Source organism: Pelobates fuscus, chromosome 5 (assembly GCF_036172605.1).
Source record: "Pelobates fuscus isolate aPelFus1 chromosome 5, aPelFus1.pri, whole genome shotgun sequence".
NCBI lineage: Eukaryota > Metazoa > Chordata > Amphibia > Anura > Pelobatidae > Pelobates > Pelobates fuscus.
The window spans coordinates 282,941,855-282,963,001 of record NC_086321.1 but is presented as its reverse complement, the minus strand read 5'-3'; the positions used below and the strand labels follow the sequence as shown (position 1 = coordinate 282,963,001).

The window sequence follows — 21,147 nt, the reverse complement described above, 5'->3', positions numbered from 1 at the left end:
ATTGTTCCTGTAAGTTTATTTGTAATTGTCCTATCTATAGTTAAATCCCTTCTCATAATATTGTAAAGCGCTACGGAATCTGTTGGCGCTATATAAATTGCAATAATAATAATAATAATAATAATAATACATAGTTATTATTTTTTTATTATTATTATTGTTAGGGCAATGGTACATTAAATATATAAAATACACCTTGCTGTACTTATAGTAGGAATGTAGAACTGAATATAAAAAAGTGAGGAAAAAAATAACACATGAACGAAACTAATAAGCGATAAGGAGCACTTTCATTATTTCTTCATGAATTAAGAACAGACACTCACATAGGGTTCCATGTAATAAGTGGAGATAGCATCTGAAAGAAAGATTTTTATCAGTCTCAGTATCTTGGGCTCTTTCTTTCAATGACTGGCAGACTTCAGAAACTACAAATTCCAATGGATGGAACAATCCAAAAAGCTCGCCGGTCAGTTACAGCTAGGCCACAGGGGTATTAACAATAGCACTAGTTATTTGAGCTAGCCTGTCGAGTGCTTTTAATCTTTGTGCATGCATCTTTTTATTAGCAGCTGAGTGAACTACCATTTAGCTAGACTTGTTATACATGGTAAAGTTATTATAATAATAATATAATTTCCCAATTCCACATACAGTTATTTCATGGTGGAAGCAGGGTAACTTTTACTTATTTCCATGGTTACTGGGCATCAACTGTCACTACAAATTGGAGGGCTTTGAGGGATCAATTGAGAGGGTAGAGGGGCAGGGATTTGCCATACTGGGTGGCTGGGTATCTCTTGCTATTTATTAATTTTATTAATGATAATAACATAACAGAATAAAAAAAACTAAATAAAAAAAAACACATTATGTTTTGACATGCCAACAAAAACTATTTTCCAAAAAATCAAAAACTGGCTTTCCCACAAACACTGCCATTTTAGAGCTGTGTTGTCTACTGTCCACGCACCCCTGCTGTGCCCCTATACAGCTATTGACAAAGGCCAGGGGTATGATTTCATAACATGGAACAAAACATATCAGGAGAATTATAGGTGAAGGCATCACACCCCTCTTCCAAAAAAAATATCAAAAAACAAAAGCAATATTGGTGAATCAAACCTTGCTCACTTTTACATACTGAATATCCTCTGTAAAATAGTCAGTGTCTTCTCCTCACAGCTGGCCCGACACCTTTTATCTACCTGTATAGCTAATCCATTGACTGCCAGCTTGTCCTTTTCAGTCACCTCCCCTACAACCTATCCCTCAGACTCTCACCTCCTCCCCAGCCCCCCCTCTCCCCGCTTTCTGCACCCCCCTTGGTGCAAGGTGCCGGAGCACAAAGGGTTAACTCGCCCTCACGTGGGACACCCAGGACCACCCTAGCAGGTGGTAAGCTTCGCGGTAACACAACCCCTGCAGTGCAGCACTTGGACCAAACACCAACAGTGCTAAATAAAAGGTGCAGATACCCCCCCCCCCCCCCCCCCCCTCCCACGCATGCTCAAAGCAGCCCAGGCTTCCTCTTGTCTCCCCCACCTTCACTAAAAGACTAGAGAGCAGAATCTCCCTCTCTTATCCTATTGATCATTGCTGATGGCTCAGAGAGGGCAGGCTCGGGGGTCTGGAGAGAAAAGATCCTGACCTTAGCCATTCCCCAGACTGCAGATCACCAAGGCAATGATACAGTGTATCTGTATCCTATTCACACCCTTCCTGCAGTATCTCACATTCATAGCACCTCAATAGATGTGGCTGCCTAGTGTACCTCTTATGCTGCTACACAAATCAGCTCGTTATTCTTTTTATTACCCCTAGTGCTACCCAACATACATTGACTTACAGCTGCATCCTGGGGGGAGATTTTATATTTCAATGAATTCCTGAAGACTTTTAAAAAATGGACTTACAGCATGCTTGCAGGTAAGATATAACCTGTTCCAATTTCATAGCTAAAAGCTTCTTGTTAATATTTTAGCATTATTACACCGCAAGTTCTTTTAATTGTCTTTATAATAAACAGAGTCCACTGATGCATTGCTTTGGCAGAGGCAGTGTGAAATGATTTGTGTTGTGTAGCTTGGTAATTTTACGAAAAACAATTTTAGATAATCCCTTATCTGTTTCATTACTATACAGACTTTTTCTTTTTTTTTTTTTAGAATGTGCTGTTTCTTTAATGTTCTTCAATTTGACACCATGGTGAGGATATTTAATAATTAATTAAACTTTGGTAATGGAATTTTATGTCTGTGATGGTAATTTAAGCATCATTACACTCATTTAATTACAACACACAATGTTTTTATCTTACTATCATTAGAAACTTGTGTGTTGCTCTGGTTGATATGGTGTATGGGGGGGGGGGGGGAGATACTGATTGCTAATAGAAATAATTGTGTGATAGGAAGTAGCTTATCTCTGTTAATGTTCCTTATAACTGCTGAATTCTCTGTGCGTGCTTGCTATACATTCTGTTAATTGATATTATTGTAACAGTCATTTTATCAGTATTTTTATACATTTAGTAAATAAGCCCAAAATACCAGGTATCTATCCATCTATCTATCTATCATTGATCTATCTATCCACCTATCTATCTATCTATTATCTATCTGTCTATCTATCTATCTATCTATCTATCTCACTTCAAGTTTATGGATTGATGGTTTTACTTATAATCATTACTGTCCCATTAAATAGTATTATTATCATTATTATTATTATTATCATTATTATTATCATCCTTTGTCATATATATGATATGTATTATTTTCACATTATGTTTTTATTTTGTTCAAAATGACATTGTGCAAAGATGGTCTATATAAATAGAACATTTATACAAAGTATTCTGAAATTGAAACTAAAACTAGTATCCATGTGTTTATTAGGGAATTGCTAAAGCCATCTCCATAATAATATAGGTAGCTAAGTGAGCTGATTAGAATTGTATATACGTTATAGGTTAATTGTTTCTGTATATTCAATATCTATTCACGCTGGATTAATCATATGACCTTTAATCTACCCCATCAGAAACTTTTCCAGTTCTTATATATAGGTGAATATTAAGATATTCTGTTGTATTTGTTTCTTTGCCACAGTGCTAGAAGTGTCATTCTGATGCTCCATTTGTTTGGCAAGAAATTAGTTAATTGGAAGTGTTTGCATGATTAAACTGAAATGTCTTATACACTCATTACAATTCTAAGTTTAAATAGGAGGACTTGCTTTGCGAATGTTCCTTTAGAATGCAGGGTGACTTGAAACCCATCAAAGATAAATGCACATAGAAACATGTCATTTGTATGTATCCAGGGGATGGATTGAAACCCATTGTGACAACAGAAAACCAATATAATTGGCATTTGTCACACTGTCTATTCTTCATTGGAGCAGGTGGGCCATTAGAATACTGTCTGCAGTCCTATTGAAATTAATAGGGGCTGGGAAGAAATACAACCAAGTCAACAATGTTATAAAGAAATAAGGGAATGATTCATATTAGAAACCACCACTGCTAAAATAAATCTATCTATCTATCTATCTATCTATCTATCCATCCATATATCAATCTGTCTCTTTTTGTTTGCCAGTCTCTCTTTTTCTCTGTGTTTGTCTGTCTTTCTTTCTGTCTGTCTGTCTCTATCAGTCTCTTTTTCGCTATTGGTCTGTCTCTCTATATATCATGTGTTCACTTGATTTTAAACATAAAATGTAATTTCAACATATTCCATAACAGTTTAGAATGGATATAAAAGACATACAAAAAACATGTATTTATGCACTGGTGTATATGTGTGTGAATGTAGTCTGTGTGTGTAGGGGGGGGGGGGGGGAGGGTGAGGGCAGGGGGGTGCTTCTCCCCAAAGAGATGTCTACATGCCTAAGATCAAGGTCTAATGGCCAGTATATTGGTTAAACAAAAATCTTTACAATGGCAAGTTGCTTTACAAGTCATGTCTAAGATTAAGGCTTACAAAATTTATCAGGATCTAACAGTGTGTTGTTGAAATTACACTGTTTAATTAAATTTGTATACACTGTGTCAGAAATGTACATTAAAGCCTTTATTTACCCGTTTAACACTGTTTAACATGCAGATACAGACAATAACAGCAAGATTTTCTTGTTCGGTTATAGTCAAATAGACAGGGACAAACGGAATGACAGGGGGACAAAAGAGAGTGATTCAGAGACAGAGAGGGTAAGGTGATTTATTTGACGTCACAGTTTTCTATTCTAATCTATAGAGGATTTGAAGAAAGAACAAGTGATAAATCCAACTCTTTATTTCATCATTTTTTTCAGCTTTACTTTATCCACTTTATATGCTGAGCTATCTTTTATTTTATTTTTTTCACATTTATACAAACACATAAAGTACAAAGAAAAAAAAAATCTTCACATTAGACAAAAGGGATTACGTGTTCCCAATACTGTATTTGGTCCATTTTAACAAGCGTTATTATATTCCAGATACGTATCTGTGGGCTATACGGGCTTTGTTCTCCTAAGAGTTAATTGTGCTTTCTCCCAACTGAGGTGATAAATGAGAATAAGAGAGAAAAAAGGAACTTGGAATTAATGTGACTGACCCTGGAGTATATTGGATGTGAACCTATAAGGGACAGGGATGGGTGCTGGGTGGAGATGATCTTCCAGGTTAATTTAGCCATTAAATGGAAGATGAAAAAAAAAAAAAAAAAAAACCTCGGCAAGATGTATGACTTGGAAAAGGATAGCATAACAAACAGGTGTTTTATTCCCTGCCATTATATTTACAGCCCAGAGGCTGTGCCAAATTATACCCTCACTTTTTGTTTGATGATCATTGTATCAATCAAGCATTTTCCCCCAGATACTAGTATACCCCAAGGCTGGGAATATTTGTACAATTCATAAGTCAGACACATATTTGGGAACTTTTGTATTCTCTTATTTTGTATTCCTTATAAATTATTCAAAAAGTTTGGTGCAAGCAGCAACAGCCTTATAGAGAGAAGCCTTAGAGCCATCCTCTGATTGTGTAGATATTGTATCGAAACAGAACATTAAATATTACATAGATGACATCACGAGAATGAGTCGCCTAAAGACATTATATTCAGCTTGACGAGCCTAAAAAAAGGGATCTGAATTTGTTTTTGCTTTGAATTTAAGAAAGCATTGATGACATAACGGTCACTTGGGTGTCTGGAAATAGGAAATAAGGAGGTGTGAAACTGTCATGAACTATACAAAGGTTGAAATGTACCAAAATGTTCGGCAAGTAGAATTGGAAATAAGTAACATTGGCTTAAAAATAGAGCACAGAGAGTTGTCATTAATTAGTGGTGTCCCTCAGGGTTCTGTTCGTTGTCCACTTCTATTTAACATATTTATAAATGATCTTAAAATGGGCATTAAAAGTTGTGTTTTGGTATTTGCAGATAACACAAAACTCTGTAAAGTAATACAATATTAGCAAGATATTACTTTGCTACAGAGGGATTTAGATAGATTGGGGGAATGGGCACTCAAATGGCAGATGAAATGCAATTAGAAAAATGCAGTTATGCGCTTCGGGGTAAAGAATGCACAAGCAACTTAGACCCTAATGGTAGTAAATTAGAGATAACAACACATGATAAGGAATTGTTATAGACAAGAAACTAGGCAACAATGTGCAATGTCAATGGGCAGTTGCTAAGGCCAGTATGGTATTGTCATGTAGAAATAGGGACATTAATTCTTGGGATGAGAATATAAATTTGCTTGATTTATAAAGGACGGGAGTATGGACACCAACACAGTGAGAGAGAAATGGTACATACAATGACTTTATTTTCGAAACCTCTAAATATTAGTTAGAAGAGCACTATAGCATACAGGTATACATGTTTATATTACTAATGCTATAGTGTTCCTTTAACCATATCAACACAATAGATAAACTCTATTACTCAATTACACGACACTACAAGGTCATTTCACAAAGTATGGGACCCTTGGCTTCATGGAGACGCTTCTACGTTCTGTTGAAACACACTATCAAGTTAGGGATCACGGGCTTGAAGCAACTGTTCTACTTCCAAACCATACACAGGTTTTTTCCCTCTCCCCCTCTCCACTCTTCTAATATTTTCTCCTCTAACTCTGTCAGGTGCATCTAGACATACCCTCTAACTCCTTTACACAGTACTTTGAATTTTTCATATATTCTCAATTCCCATGACTCTCATCCATCTTACGGTCATGTACCAAGTTTCCAAACCTTTTTGCCCTTAGTTCATGCCTACCTCCAATCTCGAAGCACTCACCAAATGCAGCTCATCCAAGCACAAAGTACCTCTTCCCAGTTTTTCTTCCCCCAACCCACCACAAACGTGAATACACACCATAGGCACATGGACAGTGGGCAGTACAAGTTGACAGAACCATGAGGGTAAAAGGCATCATACAATTGGAAAGAAACTTACCTTGTTCAAGACAGTTTTGTGAATGCAGTGGCACTGATTGGCTGAGAGGATCAGCTGACCATTCTCATCCAATCAGAGGCGCCCCTTACCAGTGGCAATCCGTGCTTCCTGAAACTGAAATTTAAGAAGCTGGATGTCACCGGGGTACAGGGGGCGGGGGGACTGAGATTGGCGCTGGAGGCAACTTTGGGGTTATACCATTTGAAAATGATTTTATCCCTGAGGGTAAGAATGGGCCCATCATAACAACTTAATTTTGAAGAAGTTGTTTTGGTGCCTGGAGTGTTCCTTTAACAATGCACCAACAATGGATTAATGAAATTCACTATAGATTGCTATATTAATTTAGCACTAGTACTATTTCAGTAGTTGTTTGTCTCCCATGTTAAACTTAGTGTGGGACCCATATTGGGGAACTGTGAAGCAGTGGTGGGTTTAACACAATATGGCCATATGGTGGAACTAAATCTCCATATTTATTTGCTTAGATGGGTGATCCTAATTAGCCATGTAAAATTTAAAACTGTATTTTTCTGTGTTTGCTGTTCCTTAATCTGTATTTACAAGTGGGGTGGTTGAACACCAATAGGAAGGTAAGAAGTGTAATTAAGCCCCCCTCTCCCACCACCACCACCTCCACCACCTCACCATGGAAACCACCATCATACATATTGAATATGTATACATAGTCTTGTTTTCATTGACCAATAGACAGAGCTGGATCTGAAATGATATAAATTATATCCAGGATGCCTTTAATAGTTTATACATGTCTAGAACGGCCCACAATATTGCCCTTAATATTTTCAGTTTTGGAAAAAACAAACTAAATTGAAATCTGGCAAATCTTTTTCCATCTGTTGATGACATGTTTGAAGACCACAGAATCCCTTTTGTTTAGTGGATTTACCTATGAAAGACACGTTAGTGTTGTAAACTCTCATATTCCTATAAGTACTTAAACTTAGAGATCATTTCTGGAATCAGACATCTGTATCCAAAATTTGAAAAATGTATCCTAGTTTAAAGATATCTGATTGTAGTCTTTTTAACTCCTTACCTGCATAGCCTCAATATCTAAATAATAATGCATTAGTGCCATATTTCTGATACTGACGCTATTTTTCATCATAATGTTATTAATTATATGCCCGGATATTTAAACCTATGAGGATTCTTTGTGTTGAACCTATTAATGTTGTAAGAGGGTAATGTAATTCTAATCTCGTGAAATGTTGTAGATATTAAATATCACAAGAGATGAGCAGGGATTTCCATGGCAACTGTTCTATGGAAAAGAGATTTCGTTTTTACTGTATGACTCAACCGTGCAACATTCTCCAGAACTGCATGAGTTAACACTGTCCCAAGATCCTGCAATTTTTTATCGTCATGTCATTGGTTCAGGTGTTTATATGGATATATATGTATGTGCTCTATATGTGTCTCACACTCTCTCCATTGACTAATTTTACTGCTCTTTTTACAGTTCGAGTGCCATAGGGCTGGTCAGTTTAGTTGCTGGTTTATATTTTATACAGCTATCACACAATATTTTATTTATTTCTACATTCCCCATTTAGAAACACACAGTACATAGTAGATGCTGCAAAAAATATATAATATATAAAATATAAGATAATATTTAAACCACACATACATGAAATTGTTGAGTGGCTAAAATGTAATTAACATCTAAAAGTGACTAACAGTAAAAATGCATTTAAATGTCGACACTTGCAGCAAGGTTATGGACTGTTTAAAACTGGTAGAATCTGAGAGGCAATTGACCCTTTTAACATGTTTCACTTTACGTGAAATTATAGAATTTATGGAATCCACTCTCTTTTCATTTAGACCAATATGGAACTTCAAAGGTGAATACTTCTCTGAAAATTACACCATTGGAAAAAAATGAATAAAATTCAACTTGCGTTAACCTTTTTTTCATGTGATGCCCCATTTCTTTTTAAATTTATATGAAAGTATTGAGCAGTTGGAATTACTATCCAGTGTAGTCCAAGGGAAGCCATGGCCAGTGGTGTATTTTGGCTCTATACTGCCCTAGGCATGACGGAACTCGGGCACCCCTAATTTACATTTGCACCATCCCTTCCTGTCAATGCCACACCTCTTCCTGTTAAAGACTAACACACACTTTGACTGACAGACACACACACTCAGATACACTGACATACACACACACACTGATTTGACACAATCTGACAGACACACACAATCACTGACTCACTCAGAGACACACACAATCACTGACCGACACGCACACATTTACTGACATACACACACTATGATGCAGACACACACACACTCACTCACTGACACACACACCCACACACAGACACACACACTGACAGGCATACACAATCACTCATACACACACACACTGACAGCCAGACAGCCAGACAGACACACACACACACACACACACTGACAGACAGAAATTAACACACACACACACACACATTTTCCCCCAACACTCATAGATTATTTTAAAATTTTAATTTAAATCCACCCAACCTCCTTACCTTTGGGAGAGCTGGCTGGATATTTTACCTGGGGTCCAGTGGGCTGGTCGGGCTGTTTGGGCAGGGAGGGAGGCAGGCGTGCAGGCAGTCGGGTGGCCAGTTGAGGTCCAGGTGGGTGGTGAGGGAGCTGGAAGATGACATCATATTCTGGCTCCTGGCATCACTCTGCCTGGACCTCAGCTAGCTGCCTGTCACCTTTCTAACAAGGCATTTGCCTGGGCATTTGTGGGCGGCGTTTTTTGCCGCCTACTGGAAAGTGCCGCCCAAAGCAAATACAGCGCTGGCCATGGCACACATTGAAAATGAGAGAGAGCAAATCAAAATTTATCTCCTCTCCTTTTCCCTGTGTGTTTTCTCTGTTGACTGCCAGGTGCAAAGGACAGAACTTATAATGATGATTGACGGGGAGCTACGATGGAGGCATCCAGTTGCAGGATAAAGAATGCTTCTGCTTTAATTTTATATTCCATGGCTCACAGATAATTTTTTTTATTAAATATACGTGATAAGTAAATATAATATAAAAAATCCAAGGCAGTGACAATTCCCATTTACGAGAATACTTTTCTAGTATGGTGGAGACTATTTATTCTAACAAGACTCATGATGATCCAGGAAAGGTCAGAAGAGGCTTGTATGAATAAAAAGTATCTGTGATGCCAGACTAAAATATAATATATTGTAATATAATATACTCAGATTATGGCAAAGGCTTGACAAAGACTTTTCAAAACGTTGAAACATTGCGGGATCACTCTGTTATAGCACCTGAATAAAAGTATCTGAAATTGAACTTTTAAGTGGTGGAGCAATTATTTTGGATTCAGCTCAAGACAGGTCCATTTTATTATCACTCAAAAAACCCCACACATTTCCATTGTGTGTTGATAAGGATTTAACCTATTTTTATCCATATTTTTACTCTTTAAAGGGACACTATAGTCACCTGAACAACTTCAGCTTAATGAGGTTGTTTAGGTGAGTGCTACAGCTACCCGGAGCCTTTTTCTTGTAAGCACTGTATTTTCTGAGAAAATGCAGTGTTTACATTAGAAGCTTGGAACACCTCTTGTTGCAGTCAATCAGACGGCCACCAGAGGGACTTCCGAGTTCAGAGGCCCTAAAAAGGCCTCTCGTCCGATGCATTCTGGGTGAATGCATCAGACGGGCTATCAGCACACAAAGCACTGTGAACGCGCTTTGTGTGCTGACAGCCTGTCAGCACTGCTGTGGGCGTGGCTTCAGCTGACAGCTGAAGCCCGAACCCACAGGGATGCTGTCCGGCCACAATAGTGGTTGAAGGGGGGGGGAGGGACCTACTCTCCTCCCCCCCCCCGGCCCCCACCCCTGAGCGGTGGGTGGGGGCCCTAAAAATAAGGGGGGCACATACTGCCCCCCCGGCCCCCACCCCTGTGCGGCGGGTGGGGGCCCTAAAATAATCAATAAGGGGGGACCTATTGTCCCCCCCCGGCCCCCACCCCTGTGCGGCGGGTGGGGGCCCTAAAATTCACAATAAGGGGGGGGGGGCTACTGTCCCCCCCCGGCCCCCACCCCTGTGCGGCGGGTGGGGGCCCTAAAATAAAAAATAAGGGGGGGACCTACTGTCCCCCCCCGGCCCCCACCCCTGAGCGGTGGGTGGGGGCCCTAAAATTCACAATAGGGAGGGGACCTACTGTCCCCCCCCCCGGCCCCCACCCCTGTGCGGTGGGTGGGGGCCCTAAAATTCACAATAAGGGGGGGGGACCTACTGCCCCCCCCCGGCCCCCACCCCTGAGCGGTGGGTGGGGGCCCTAAAATTATCAATAGGGGGGGACCTATTGTCCCCCCCCCGGCCCCCACCCCTGAGCGGTGGGTGGGGGCCCTAAATACAAAGGGGGTGGGGACCCTAGTTAACCCTCTCCCCCCCACCCCCCCTCCCCCCAAAAAAACTTATCTCCCTACCTACCCCCCTCACCCTAAAAATAATGAGGGGGGACCCTTTAACTAAAAACCTGTAAAGAAAAAAAAAATAAGATAAAAACAACTTACCATTCGATGTTTTCTTTCTTCTAAAATCTTCTTTCTTCAGCCCCAAAAAAGGCCAAATAAAAATCCATAATAACCGACGGAATAAAAAAAAAAAAAAAAAACCCGAGCGCAAAAAAAATAATCCATCTTCACCCATGGAGGGCTCCGCGCAGACTGAGCTCCGCAGGGCGGGGGAAGGCTTATAAAGCCTTGCCCCGCCCTGCAATTAGGCTAAGAACACTCTGATTGGTGGGTTTAAGCCAATCAGAGTGCTCTTTGTCATTTTACAAGCGTGGGAAAATTCCAAAGAACTTTCCCACGCTTGTAAAATGACAAAGAGCACTGTGATTGGATGGCTTGAAATCCATCCAATCACAGTGCTCTTTGTCATTTTACAAGCGTGGGAAAGTTCTTTGGAATTTTCCCACGCTTGTAAAATGACACAGAGCACTGTGATTGGATGGATTTCAAGCCATCCAATCACAGTGCTCTGTCATTTTACAAGCGTGGGAAAATTCCAAAGAACTTTCCCACGCTTGTAAAATGACACAGAGCACTGTGATTGGATGGCTTGAAATCCATCCAATCACAGTGCTCTGTGTCATTTTACAAGCGTGGGAAAATTCCAAAGAACTTTCCCACGCTTGTAAAATGACACAGAGCACTGTGATTGGATGGCTTTAAATCCATCCAATCACAGTGCTCTGTGTCATTTTACAAGCGTGGGAAAATTCCAAAGAACTTTCCCACGCTTGTAAAATGACAAAGAGCACTCTGATTGGCTTAAACCCACCAATCAGAGTGTTCTTAGCATAATTGCAGGGCGGGGCAAGGCTTTATAAGCCTTCCCCCGCCCTGCGGAGCTCAGTCTGCGCGGAGCCCTCCATGGGTGAAGATGGATTATTTTTTTTTGCGCTCGTTTTTTTTTTTTTAATTGCGTCGGTTATTATGGATTTTTATTTGGCCTTTTTTGGGGCTGAAGAAAGAAGATTTTAGAAGAAAGAAAACATCGAATGGTAAGTTGATTTTATCTCATTTTTTCTTTTTTTACAGGTTTTTAGTTAATGGTCCCCCCTCATTATTTTTAGGGTGAGGGGGGTAGGTAGGGAGATATTTTTTTTGTGGGGGGGGAGGGTTAACTAGGGTCCCCCCCCCCTTTGTATTTAGGGCCCCCACCCACCGCTCAGGGGTGGGGGCCGGGGGGGACAATAGGTCCCCCCTTTATTGATAATTTTAGGGCCCCCACCCGCCGCTCAGGGGTGGGGGCCGGGGGGGGGACAGTAGGTCCCCCCCCCCTTATTGATAATTTTAGGGCCCCCACCCGCCGCTCAGGGGTGGGGGCCGGGGGGGGGACAGTAAGTCCCCCCCCCTCATTGATAATTTTAGGGCCCCCACCCGCCGCACAGGGGTGGGGGCCGGGGGGGACAGTAGGTCCCCCCCTTATTGATAATTGTAGGGCCCCCACCCGCCGCTCAGGGGTGGGGGCCGGGGGGGGGGACAGTAGGTCCCCCCCTCATTGATCATTTTAGGGCCCCCACCCGCCGCACAGGGGTGGGGGCCGGGGGGGACAGTAGGTCCCCCCCTTATTGATAATTGTAGGGCCCCCACCCGCCGCTCAGGGGTGGGGGCCGGGGGGGGACATTAGGTCCCCCCCTCATTGATCATTTTAGGGCCCCCACCCGCCGCTCAGGGGTGGGGGCCGGGGGGGGGCAGTAAGTCCCCCCCCTCATTGATAATTTTAGGGCCCCCACCCGCCGCACAGGGGTGGGGGCCGGGGGGGACAGTAGGTCCCCCCCTTATTGATAATTGTAGGGCCCCCACCCGCCGCTCAGGGGTGGGGGCCGGGGGGGGACAGTAGGTACCCCCCTCATTGATAATTTTAGGGCCCCCACCCGCCGCACAGGGGTGGGGGCCGGGGGGGGTACAGTAGGTCCCCCCCCTTATTGATAATTTTAGGGCCCCCACCCGCCGCACAGGGGTGGGGGCCGGGGGGGGTACAGTAGGTCCCCCCCCTTATTGATAATTTTAGGGCCCCCACCCGCCGCACAGGGGTGGGGGCCGGGGGGGGACAGTAGGTCCCCCCCCTTATTGATAATTTTAGAAAGCGAGCTGAGCTGTCAGTCAGACAGCTCAGCTCGCGAACGCGCATTCCGCGCACATGCGCGGTAAAGCGCTCAGGTTCTTCATAGGGCGGCATTCAATGCCGCTCTATGAAGAACGCGATTGGTCCAGCGCGAAGCCGTCCCATTGGGCCCCGCGATTTCGTCATTTTGACGAAAAAGGGGGCGCGGCCTAGCGGGGAGCTCGGCGCTGGAACGGAGGTAAGTTTTTAATATAAAAACACCTCGAAATTTATTTTTAATAAATGAAAGTTCATATAAAAGCAAGAAGGAAGGCTGGGGGACCTGTCTTTCTTGCTTTTATATGGTGACTATAGAGTCCCTTTAATAGTTGAGAAACCTCTACTTAAACTTCAGATATTTTGAAGGTAGCACAAGAACAATTCTTTATATTTCCACCAATAAAACTTAAACAAGTATAATATTATATAAAGGGATGTGCTACAAGTAATTTACTTATATATATACATGTACGCATGCAATTACTTCCATTGTTCCGGGTCCACATGTAAGCAAACATACCAGACTAAATCTTGTCGGTTGTGAGACATTCTTTATTGAACATGGAGTATTAAAAATACATTAGAACCTAATGTACAGAGAGGAACATAAAGGAGGGAGAACGACACAAGTCCGTTATTGTTGTCCCACATGTGGACCCGGCGCTAAGGAAGCATTTGAATGTTAAGTGGAAGAAGAACCCACACACCAGGACTCTCTGATGGTAGAACCATTTTTTCTTTATCTGCTTTGACACTCATCTACCACAGTATTTGTTTTGGAATTCACAACATGTACGCAAGGCCTTTCAGTGACTCCTACATGCATCTGGGCCAATATTAGCAAATGTATTGCAAGGAGAACACCTGTTCCCAAGTCTCTCCTAGGGGTGAGTCAATGGTCTGTGACACTTGGGTGCAGTTTTGGCACCTGTAGCTAAATTACTTTTCATCCCATTTATATCCTCCATTCCTTTTCTGCTAAAAGACAACTGAGAATCGTTGCAAATTACACACACATGCTCACTCAGACATACACACAAGTTCTCTCTAATGGATACACATACAGGTTCACAGACAGAGACATGTTCTCAAGCATTGGGCATATTCCATGATGCCCAGCCAGCTTAGTTTTTTTTTATAAAAATTATAAACATTTTCACGGACAGGGCAAAGAAGATGTTCGTGCATGGAAATTCTGATCATGCCCAATCTGATCTATATCCTAACTGAAAATCAAGGGAATTAAGATCTGGTCATGCCCATGTGTTTGAACCCCATTACCTTTTATGTATAAGGGCTAATCGTAGAGCTGGCTGAGCGCCACAGGAATTAGAGTCCATATTATCTTTAAATATCAAATGAAGAAGATGTTTGTGAATTCCATTTTCCAGCATGTTCTGTCCATAATGATCATTCCACTTAGCACTTTAAATATTTACCTTTGCACCCACTTGTGACTGTCATTTTTAACCATTTCTAACTGGAATGATCATTAACATGTTACAACCATCTATTAGCAAACAAATACACTGTTGTTATGAAGGCGATTTCCTGATCTGATTAGCAGTGATGTCCATTTAGGCTGGAACATCTAAATAATGCTCTTGTTTGAACGCGCGGCCCAATATGTGTCACAAAAATACACTCCACGCCATCACACCACCAGCCTGCAGTGTTGACACATAGCATGATAGATGTATGTATTCATGTGGTTTTCTCCATAACCTAATCCTCCAATTAGTGTGAAACAGCAGGGACCCGGATTTATCCGACCAAGCAATGTTTGGCTGAAAGAAGTGTAACTCTGTTATGTTGTCGCCTGCCATACCCAATGCTTGTCAAAATAGGACATGTTATGCATGCTTATTTATGTCTTTCAGCTTCAATGCTGTACTGGACTGTTAGCTGATAGCTGACTAACCACAACCCTTAATTGCCAGAAAAGAAAAAAAACATTTCCTGAATTTTTTTTTTTTTTTAAATCAGTGTCATCAGTCGTTGGTCTCATTGCATTTTGAACTTTTTTGACTTCTGGCTTCCCAGGGATTAGCTCTTCTGCGCATGGTGAACTATCATTAATACAAGCTAGAATCTCAGACATTTTATAACCATCAAATTGCCATGCATATCTCCTTCTATATCACCATGTTAAAAGATCCTTAACCCCTTCACAACTTAAAGGCCATTAACCCCTTCACTCCCAAACATTAGATTGTAGAAAACTTAAAACCGAATTGCTAAACGTGCACTATTTAGAGTATATTTCTTAATTAGCTGTTTTTGCCTTCATTTTCCGGTTTGGTTTTCAGTGAACTACATTTCTTATTTAGTGAATTAAACCCTAAGTGTTTTTTCAAATAGTAACTATTAGAATCTGTTTGTTTTTTCTGCAAATTCATCTCTAAATCTATTGTCACTATGCATAGGCAGAACATTTTGTAAAAAGGAAAACTCAAGCACCAAAACCACCTTAACCTGCTGTAGTGGTCTGTTGCTATGATTACATTGGTGTTCTCACAGAGTAAATAGTGAAATGATTTAAGAACAGTTTGACAACTTGCTGCCATGTTTCAGTCACAGCCTCCTTTGGTACTGGAAGCTGCTGGAGGGCTGGCTCATTGGCTGAAAGGGTCAGTGGAATGTAGTAGTTATAGTACTTGGAGTATTCCTTCAATGAGAAAACCATAATGTATTTGTTGTATTTGTTGATTATTTTAAAGGCGAGCAAAGCAAGTTAGCACCCAGCACCAATCATTACAGAGACAGAACAGCATGTTTCTTGCATGTACTTCTAGGGACCAATGCTGGCAAATCCCAACATGTCGGCACGCTGTGGATGCAGAGAGCCGGGAGGTAAAGTTTCTAGCTCTTTGAATGTCAGGGTTTTGAGAGTAGAGCAACGAGCACCATTTAAAACTCTATTTTGTAATTTAGACAAGTTAGTTAAATATAACAATGCACAGATACCATAACCCCTTTAATAAGTTAGATGTCCCTTTATTCGATCAAACATCCACTGTTGCCAGTCTATTTCATTGGTTGTTAATATCTGTCCTAACTCTAAATTGTGTCCACATGTTGTCACCGTGGCTATCTACTTGATGGAACAGTAACTGCATATATTCATCAGGCACTGGAAACCTACCCAACATATATATGTTTTCTGTAGCAACTTTGCCCTTCCTGGAACAAAACAGACCCTTCCACCATGAGGAAAAATCTAGTGATTTGCAGAATATGATTCATATTAAAGCAGGGACATGCCCCTTAGACATTCCAGATGTTGTGTACTACATATCTCATAATGCTCTTAAAGCCATAAAGCTGCCAAAGGATCAAGGGAGATGTAGTCCACAACATCTGGAGTGCCGAAAGTTGCCTACCCCTTTATTAAAGAATGGGTCACTAAGCTAGCTACTGCCATAGGCCCATGTGCATACTATGGGTCCTTTAAAAAAAAAAAAAAAAAGAACCACTGGTATATTTCACGGAAAGAACAGGGTCCTAATGTTTAGTACTCAATGGATGTACTTCGCTCCATCAGCATACTCAAGGCTTGTAGAAAAAACTGCCAGAACAGGCCACGACCATCCAGCTGTGTCACTCCAGCTGTTTTTTTAGAACAATCTACAATCATTCACAAACAGCTTCAGAAGTTGGGGGAAGATGATGGCAGCTGTCTTCCAGCACTGGTTTAGAGAGTCTCTTTTAATCTATGGAAAGCAGTGGCACACAAGGGCCAATCCCTTTTCAGTCTCATTGTCCTTATTCTTCCTTCCCATCATCTCTCTGAGATGCAGTGTCATGACTGTCCTCTTTACTATTAATCTCCCCCTCAAAGCAGCCTCAGATGTCTTTCTTTCAGGCATTTTGCTTTGCTCCCATGTCATTTCTCCATATATTTCCTTCCTGGTATATATTTTTTACTTTCTACATCAATTACATCACTTTGCTCTTTATCAACAACAAAATGAATCTCTAGGCATTTGCAAGTGTGAGAACAGTGAAAGCCGTTGGAAGGGGTGGGTGTCAAAATGGTCCCCTTAAGGTATGAGATAAGTGGATAACATAAAGAATCCCTGACGTGCAAATGTATTCCATCAATGAATAGTTAAACAATCATAATGTTCTGCTTATCAGTGCAGAACTGATTATTAATTAAAATCTAAGTCCTTTTTTAATATATATTCTGTCAATACAGGTTTTACAGTCTTCTGTGTTTGACATTCCATTTTTCTGCTGTGCAATAAAGCAAAATATAATCATAAACATCATGATAACCACAAGTCACCTAGAAAATCCCCCACTCACCCTGCATTCAATAAATAGTGGAGCGCAGTCAATAAAAGCACACGTTTCCAAAGCCTTCAATTAACCTCATGGATTGCAGGTGGAACCAGAGAAAACAATGTAATAGAATCCATGGAACTTGTTGTAAATCGACAATTGACTCTCTACCTGTTCCTATGTGCCATGTACTGAAGTATTAATATACACTTCAGTACACTAGTTAATATAGTTATACAAAAGAGGAAGAAGATTTCCCTCTTTCCGGTCCAGGGTCCTACATTACTGCTTTGGAGCTGACCACCTGCGCCGACTGTTATGATCGGTCGTGCGGCAAGAATGTTATAGGTGAGAGTGCTGCTTGTGTACAGATCACGTTCTTAAAGGGGCAATGGGAGCCCCACTTCACTTCTGGCTCCCATTGGTCCACTTTATTCTGGTGCCCCCATTTACACACGTTTTTGGGTCGAAGGCATGATGTGGACTAATCAAAACCCACGTAACCCCTTAAGGACACATGGCGGAAATATTCCATCATGATTCCCTTTTCTTCCAGAAGTTGTGTACTTAAGGAGTTAAAGGTATTTAAACTGCCCTGTTGTGGTTTCTGTTCCCAGTACACTTTAGTGCATTCCTTAATTCTTTGTGTTATATTCTGGTATTGACCTTGGCTTTGTTCCTGACTCTAAGTATGTCTTTAACCCTTCCATGTCTTTTTTGCCTATTTGACTGATTACCGTGTACCCGACTTTGGCTAGTTCTCCATTTATTGACTATGCTTTCCTCTATTTTACGTTAAGTCCAGCTCCAGCCACTTTAGGGCCCATTAATACAGTTATCCTTTGTCTATTTTTCTACGCTATCCTAAACTCTGCATGTTGGTGTTATACCTCATGCCACTTATTTAGTATAGAGAATTAAGGCATCCTAATCAAAATCAAAATAACAAGCATTACTGCCCGTAATTGCTCTTTCTTCTACTCATTAAAAAAGATTTTAAAAACCGCCCTTAAAGGGACACCCAGGTACCAATAAATGGTTTGCAGAATGCTGCTTTACGAGCCTGCCTACTTAGCCACACCTCCTCATGTCAGAAAGACTTCCTCATCAAATGTATGTGCACAGTCTCAGCCACAACAGCACTGGGTGAGCTGTTTTTAGTTCACAGTCAGAGAAAATACAAACATGTAGTAATATCCTTACTATATGTCTCTGGGTGTCCTCTCCTTCTAATGCAGGTTATTTTGTAGTTCAGATCATTCAGCGCATTCAGTGGCTGAGCTGCGTGAATACCTTTTTAATAAGGAAGTCTTTTTCTGGAGTGGGGGTGTGTGGTTAAAGGGACACTATAGTCACCTGAACAACTTTAGCTTAATGAAGCAGTTTTGGTGTATAGAACATGCCCCTGCAGCCTCACTGCTCAATCCTCTGCCATTTAGGAGTTAAATCCCTTTGTTTATGAACCCTAGTCACACCTCCCTGCATGTGACTTGCACAGCCTTTCATAAACACTTCCTGTAAAGAGAGCCCTATTTAGGCTTTCTTTATTGCAAGTTCTGTTTAATTAAGATTTTCTTATCCCCTCCTATGTTAATAGCTTGCTAGACCCTGCAAGAGCCTCCTGTATGTGATTAAAGTTCAATTTAGAGATCGAGATACAATTATTTAAGGTAAATTACATGTGTTTGAAAGTGAAACCAGTTTTTTTTTTCATGCAGGCTCTGTCAATCATGGGGATTGCCAGGGGAGGTGTGGCTAGGGCTGCATAAACAGAAACAAAGTGATTTAACTCCTAAATGACAGTGAATTGAGCAGTGAAATTGCAGGGGAATGATCTATACACTAAAACTGCTTTATTTAGCTAAAGTAATTTAGGTGACTATAGTGTTCCTTTAAAGAGGCAGGATTATGGTGTGGCATTCTGCAAAGCATTTATTGATGCCCCTTTAAAGCTAAGGTAAACTGCTGAAATGCAGGGGTCTTGGGAATTCAGTAAATGCAGAATTTTTTTCCTGGAAATCATGGAAATCACGAAGATCCTATGAACCTGTAATTTAAATATTTATATATAAGCTGTCATGCATAAAAGTAACGTTTTGCTGCTTTAACTACATACCACCCAATATTTCTAATGAACAAAGAGGGACACTGATTTTAGTACATATACACATTTCTGTGAGTATCATTGCTTTGGAGCTCTGTTATACACTCAGACACACCAATAATATGGAGCTCCTAGAAAAGAGGGACATTAGGATAGAAAAGAGGGACATAGGGATTTGAGCCCAAAATAGGGACTTCCTCTCTTCAATAGGGACACTTGGGAGGTACGTAACCATCTGCAGTAACACAGGCACAGGGAGGCCTAACTCGGTATATTTTGCTGCAACAGAGCACATGTTACGTGTCTGACAGTTATCAGTTTGTTTTCCAAATAGCAAGAACAAATCTTGGGCAGTACATTTTCAGAGGGTGGAAGTGCCACTGTTGAATTCTTTACACAAGGTCGTTTTTTTATTTCTACCATTAACTTAGCTTTGCACTTGCAATAGCAGGGCTATCCATTTAATGAGTATTTATTGGATTTCCAACTTTCGTAAATGCTTTTCCTTTAATTTAATAAGTTTTATTTACATGCCGTGCCAATATTCTGCAGCATTTCACAGAAGGACTAGAATTGCAAAAAGCTATATATATATATCAGACTCAGCAATTATAGAAATGACAGCAGACAGAATCTCAATGTACTGAAGGCTTTGTCCAAAAACTTTGCAATGTCACACACCACACGTACTTATTAATTCCCACCTGTCAATTCCATTGATTGGGATATCTGTTGTAATTTAAACCCGTGTATTTTTGTCTTCCTAATAATTTCTGGATGTAAATGCTGTTAAAAAAAATCTACTCTGGGGGGCGGAGCCTGGCTTCCTAGCAGGGTGGACGTGCTACACGATAGCTCCTGCAAACTAGCCGCAAAAACGGGGGATATACCTCGAATTATCGCACACACACTGCTGGGAAGGTGACTACAGAGTGGGGGAGACCCAGGCAAACGTAGTGATACCACACATGATCCCGAGACTCACCGGGTCCCCTCGAATCCAGCTTGCGGCCTACCTGCAAACGAGCCAGGGAGAGGCAGCCGCTCTCCTCGTTGGTAAACCTGCAGATGGCAACCTTGACGTACTCACCTCTAACCCCCCCCCCCCCCTCTGGACCGGCGGGGGTCATCCCGGTCCTCGCTGGGGACGATCACCCCCAAGCCACGACCAGCACAAGAGACAAGTCCTCATGCGGACCGAAGCGACCTAGGCACAAATAAAATGGCGGCACGGACTCAGTCCATACTGAACCGCACACTTAACAAGCCCCCTAAATGCACGAGAGAATTCTACAACCGGCTATGTGCCAATCTATGGATCAAGCTGCACGCCCGGGGACAGGCATTCAAACAGGCGATGAAAATAGTAATGGCATGGATCCGCCCGGCGACTCGACGCCAAATAGGCGGGAATCTCCCCCATACCTTCACAGCAGCCCCGCGTCAAAGCAGAACCCATGAACCGGCACGGAGGACCAGCACCCATATCCTCGTGACCCAGCAGGCGACCTACCAACGAGCATATTCTGCTCGCACCTCAGCGTTTTTAACAACTCTCAGCAGGCAGTGCACGGATCCACACACGAACACCCACGGTGCCGACCACGATAC

At 41.5% G+C, this 21,147-nt stretch overlaps 1 protein-coding gene across 1 annotated transcript in view; it reads left to right on the top strand.

Annotated features, from left to right (window-relative positions):
• The first annotated feature begins 1,554 nt into the window (after positions 1-1,554).
• The window catches only part of NCAN (neurocan), a 140,910-nt gene continuing 121,317 nt past the window's right edge, over positions 1,555-21,147 (top strand). Inside the window, exon 1 of the mRNA XM_063455369.1 lies at positions 1,555-1,929. Within this exon, the coding sequence (XP_063311439.1) occupies positions 1,907-1,929 (23 nt within the window). The 5' untranslated portion in view covers positions 1,555-1,906. The remainder of the gene's footprint in view (positions 1,930-21,147) is intronic.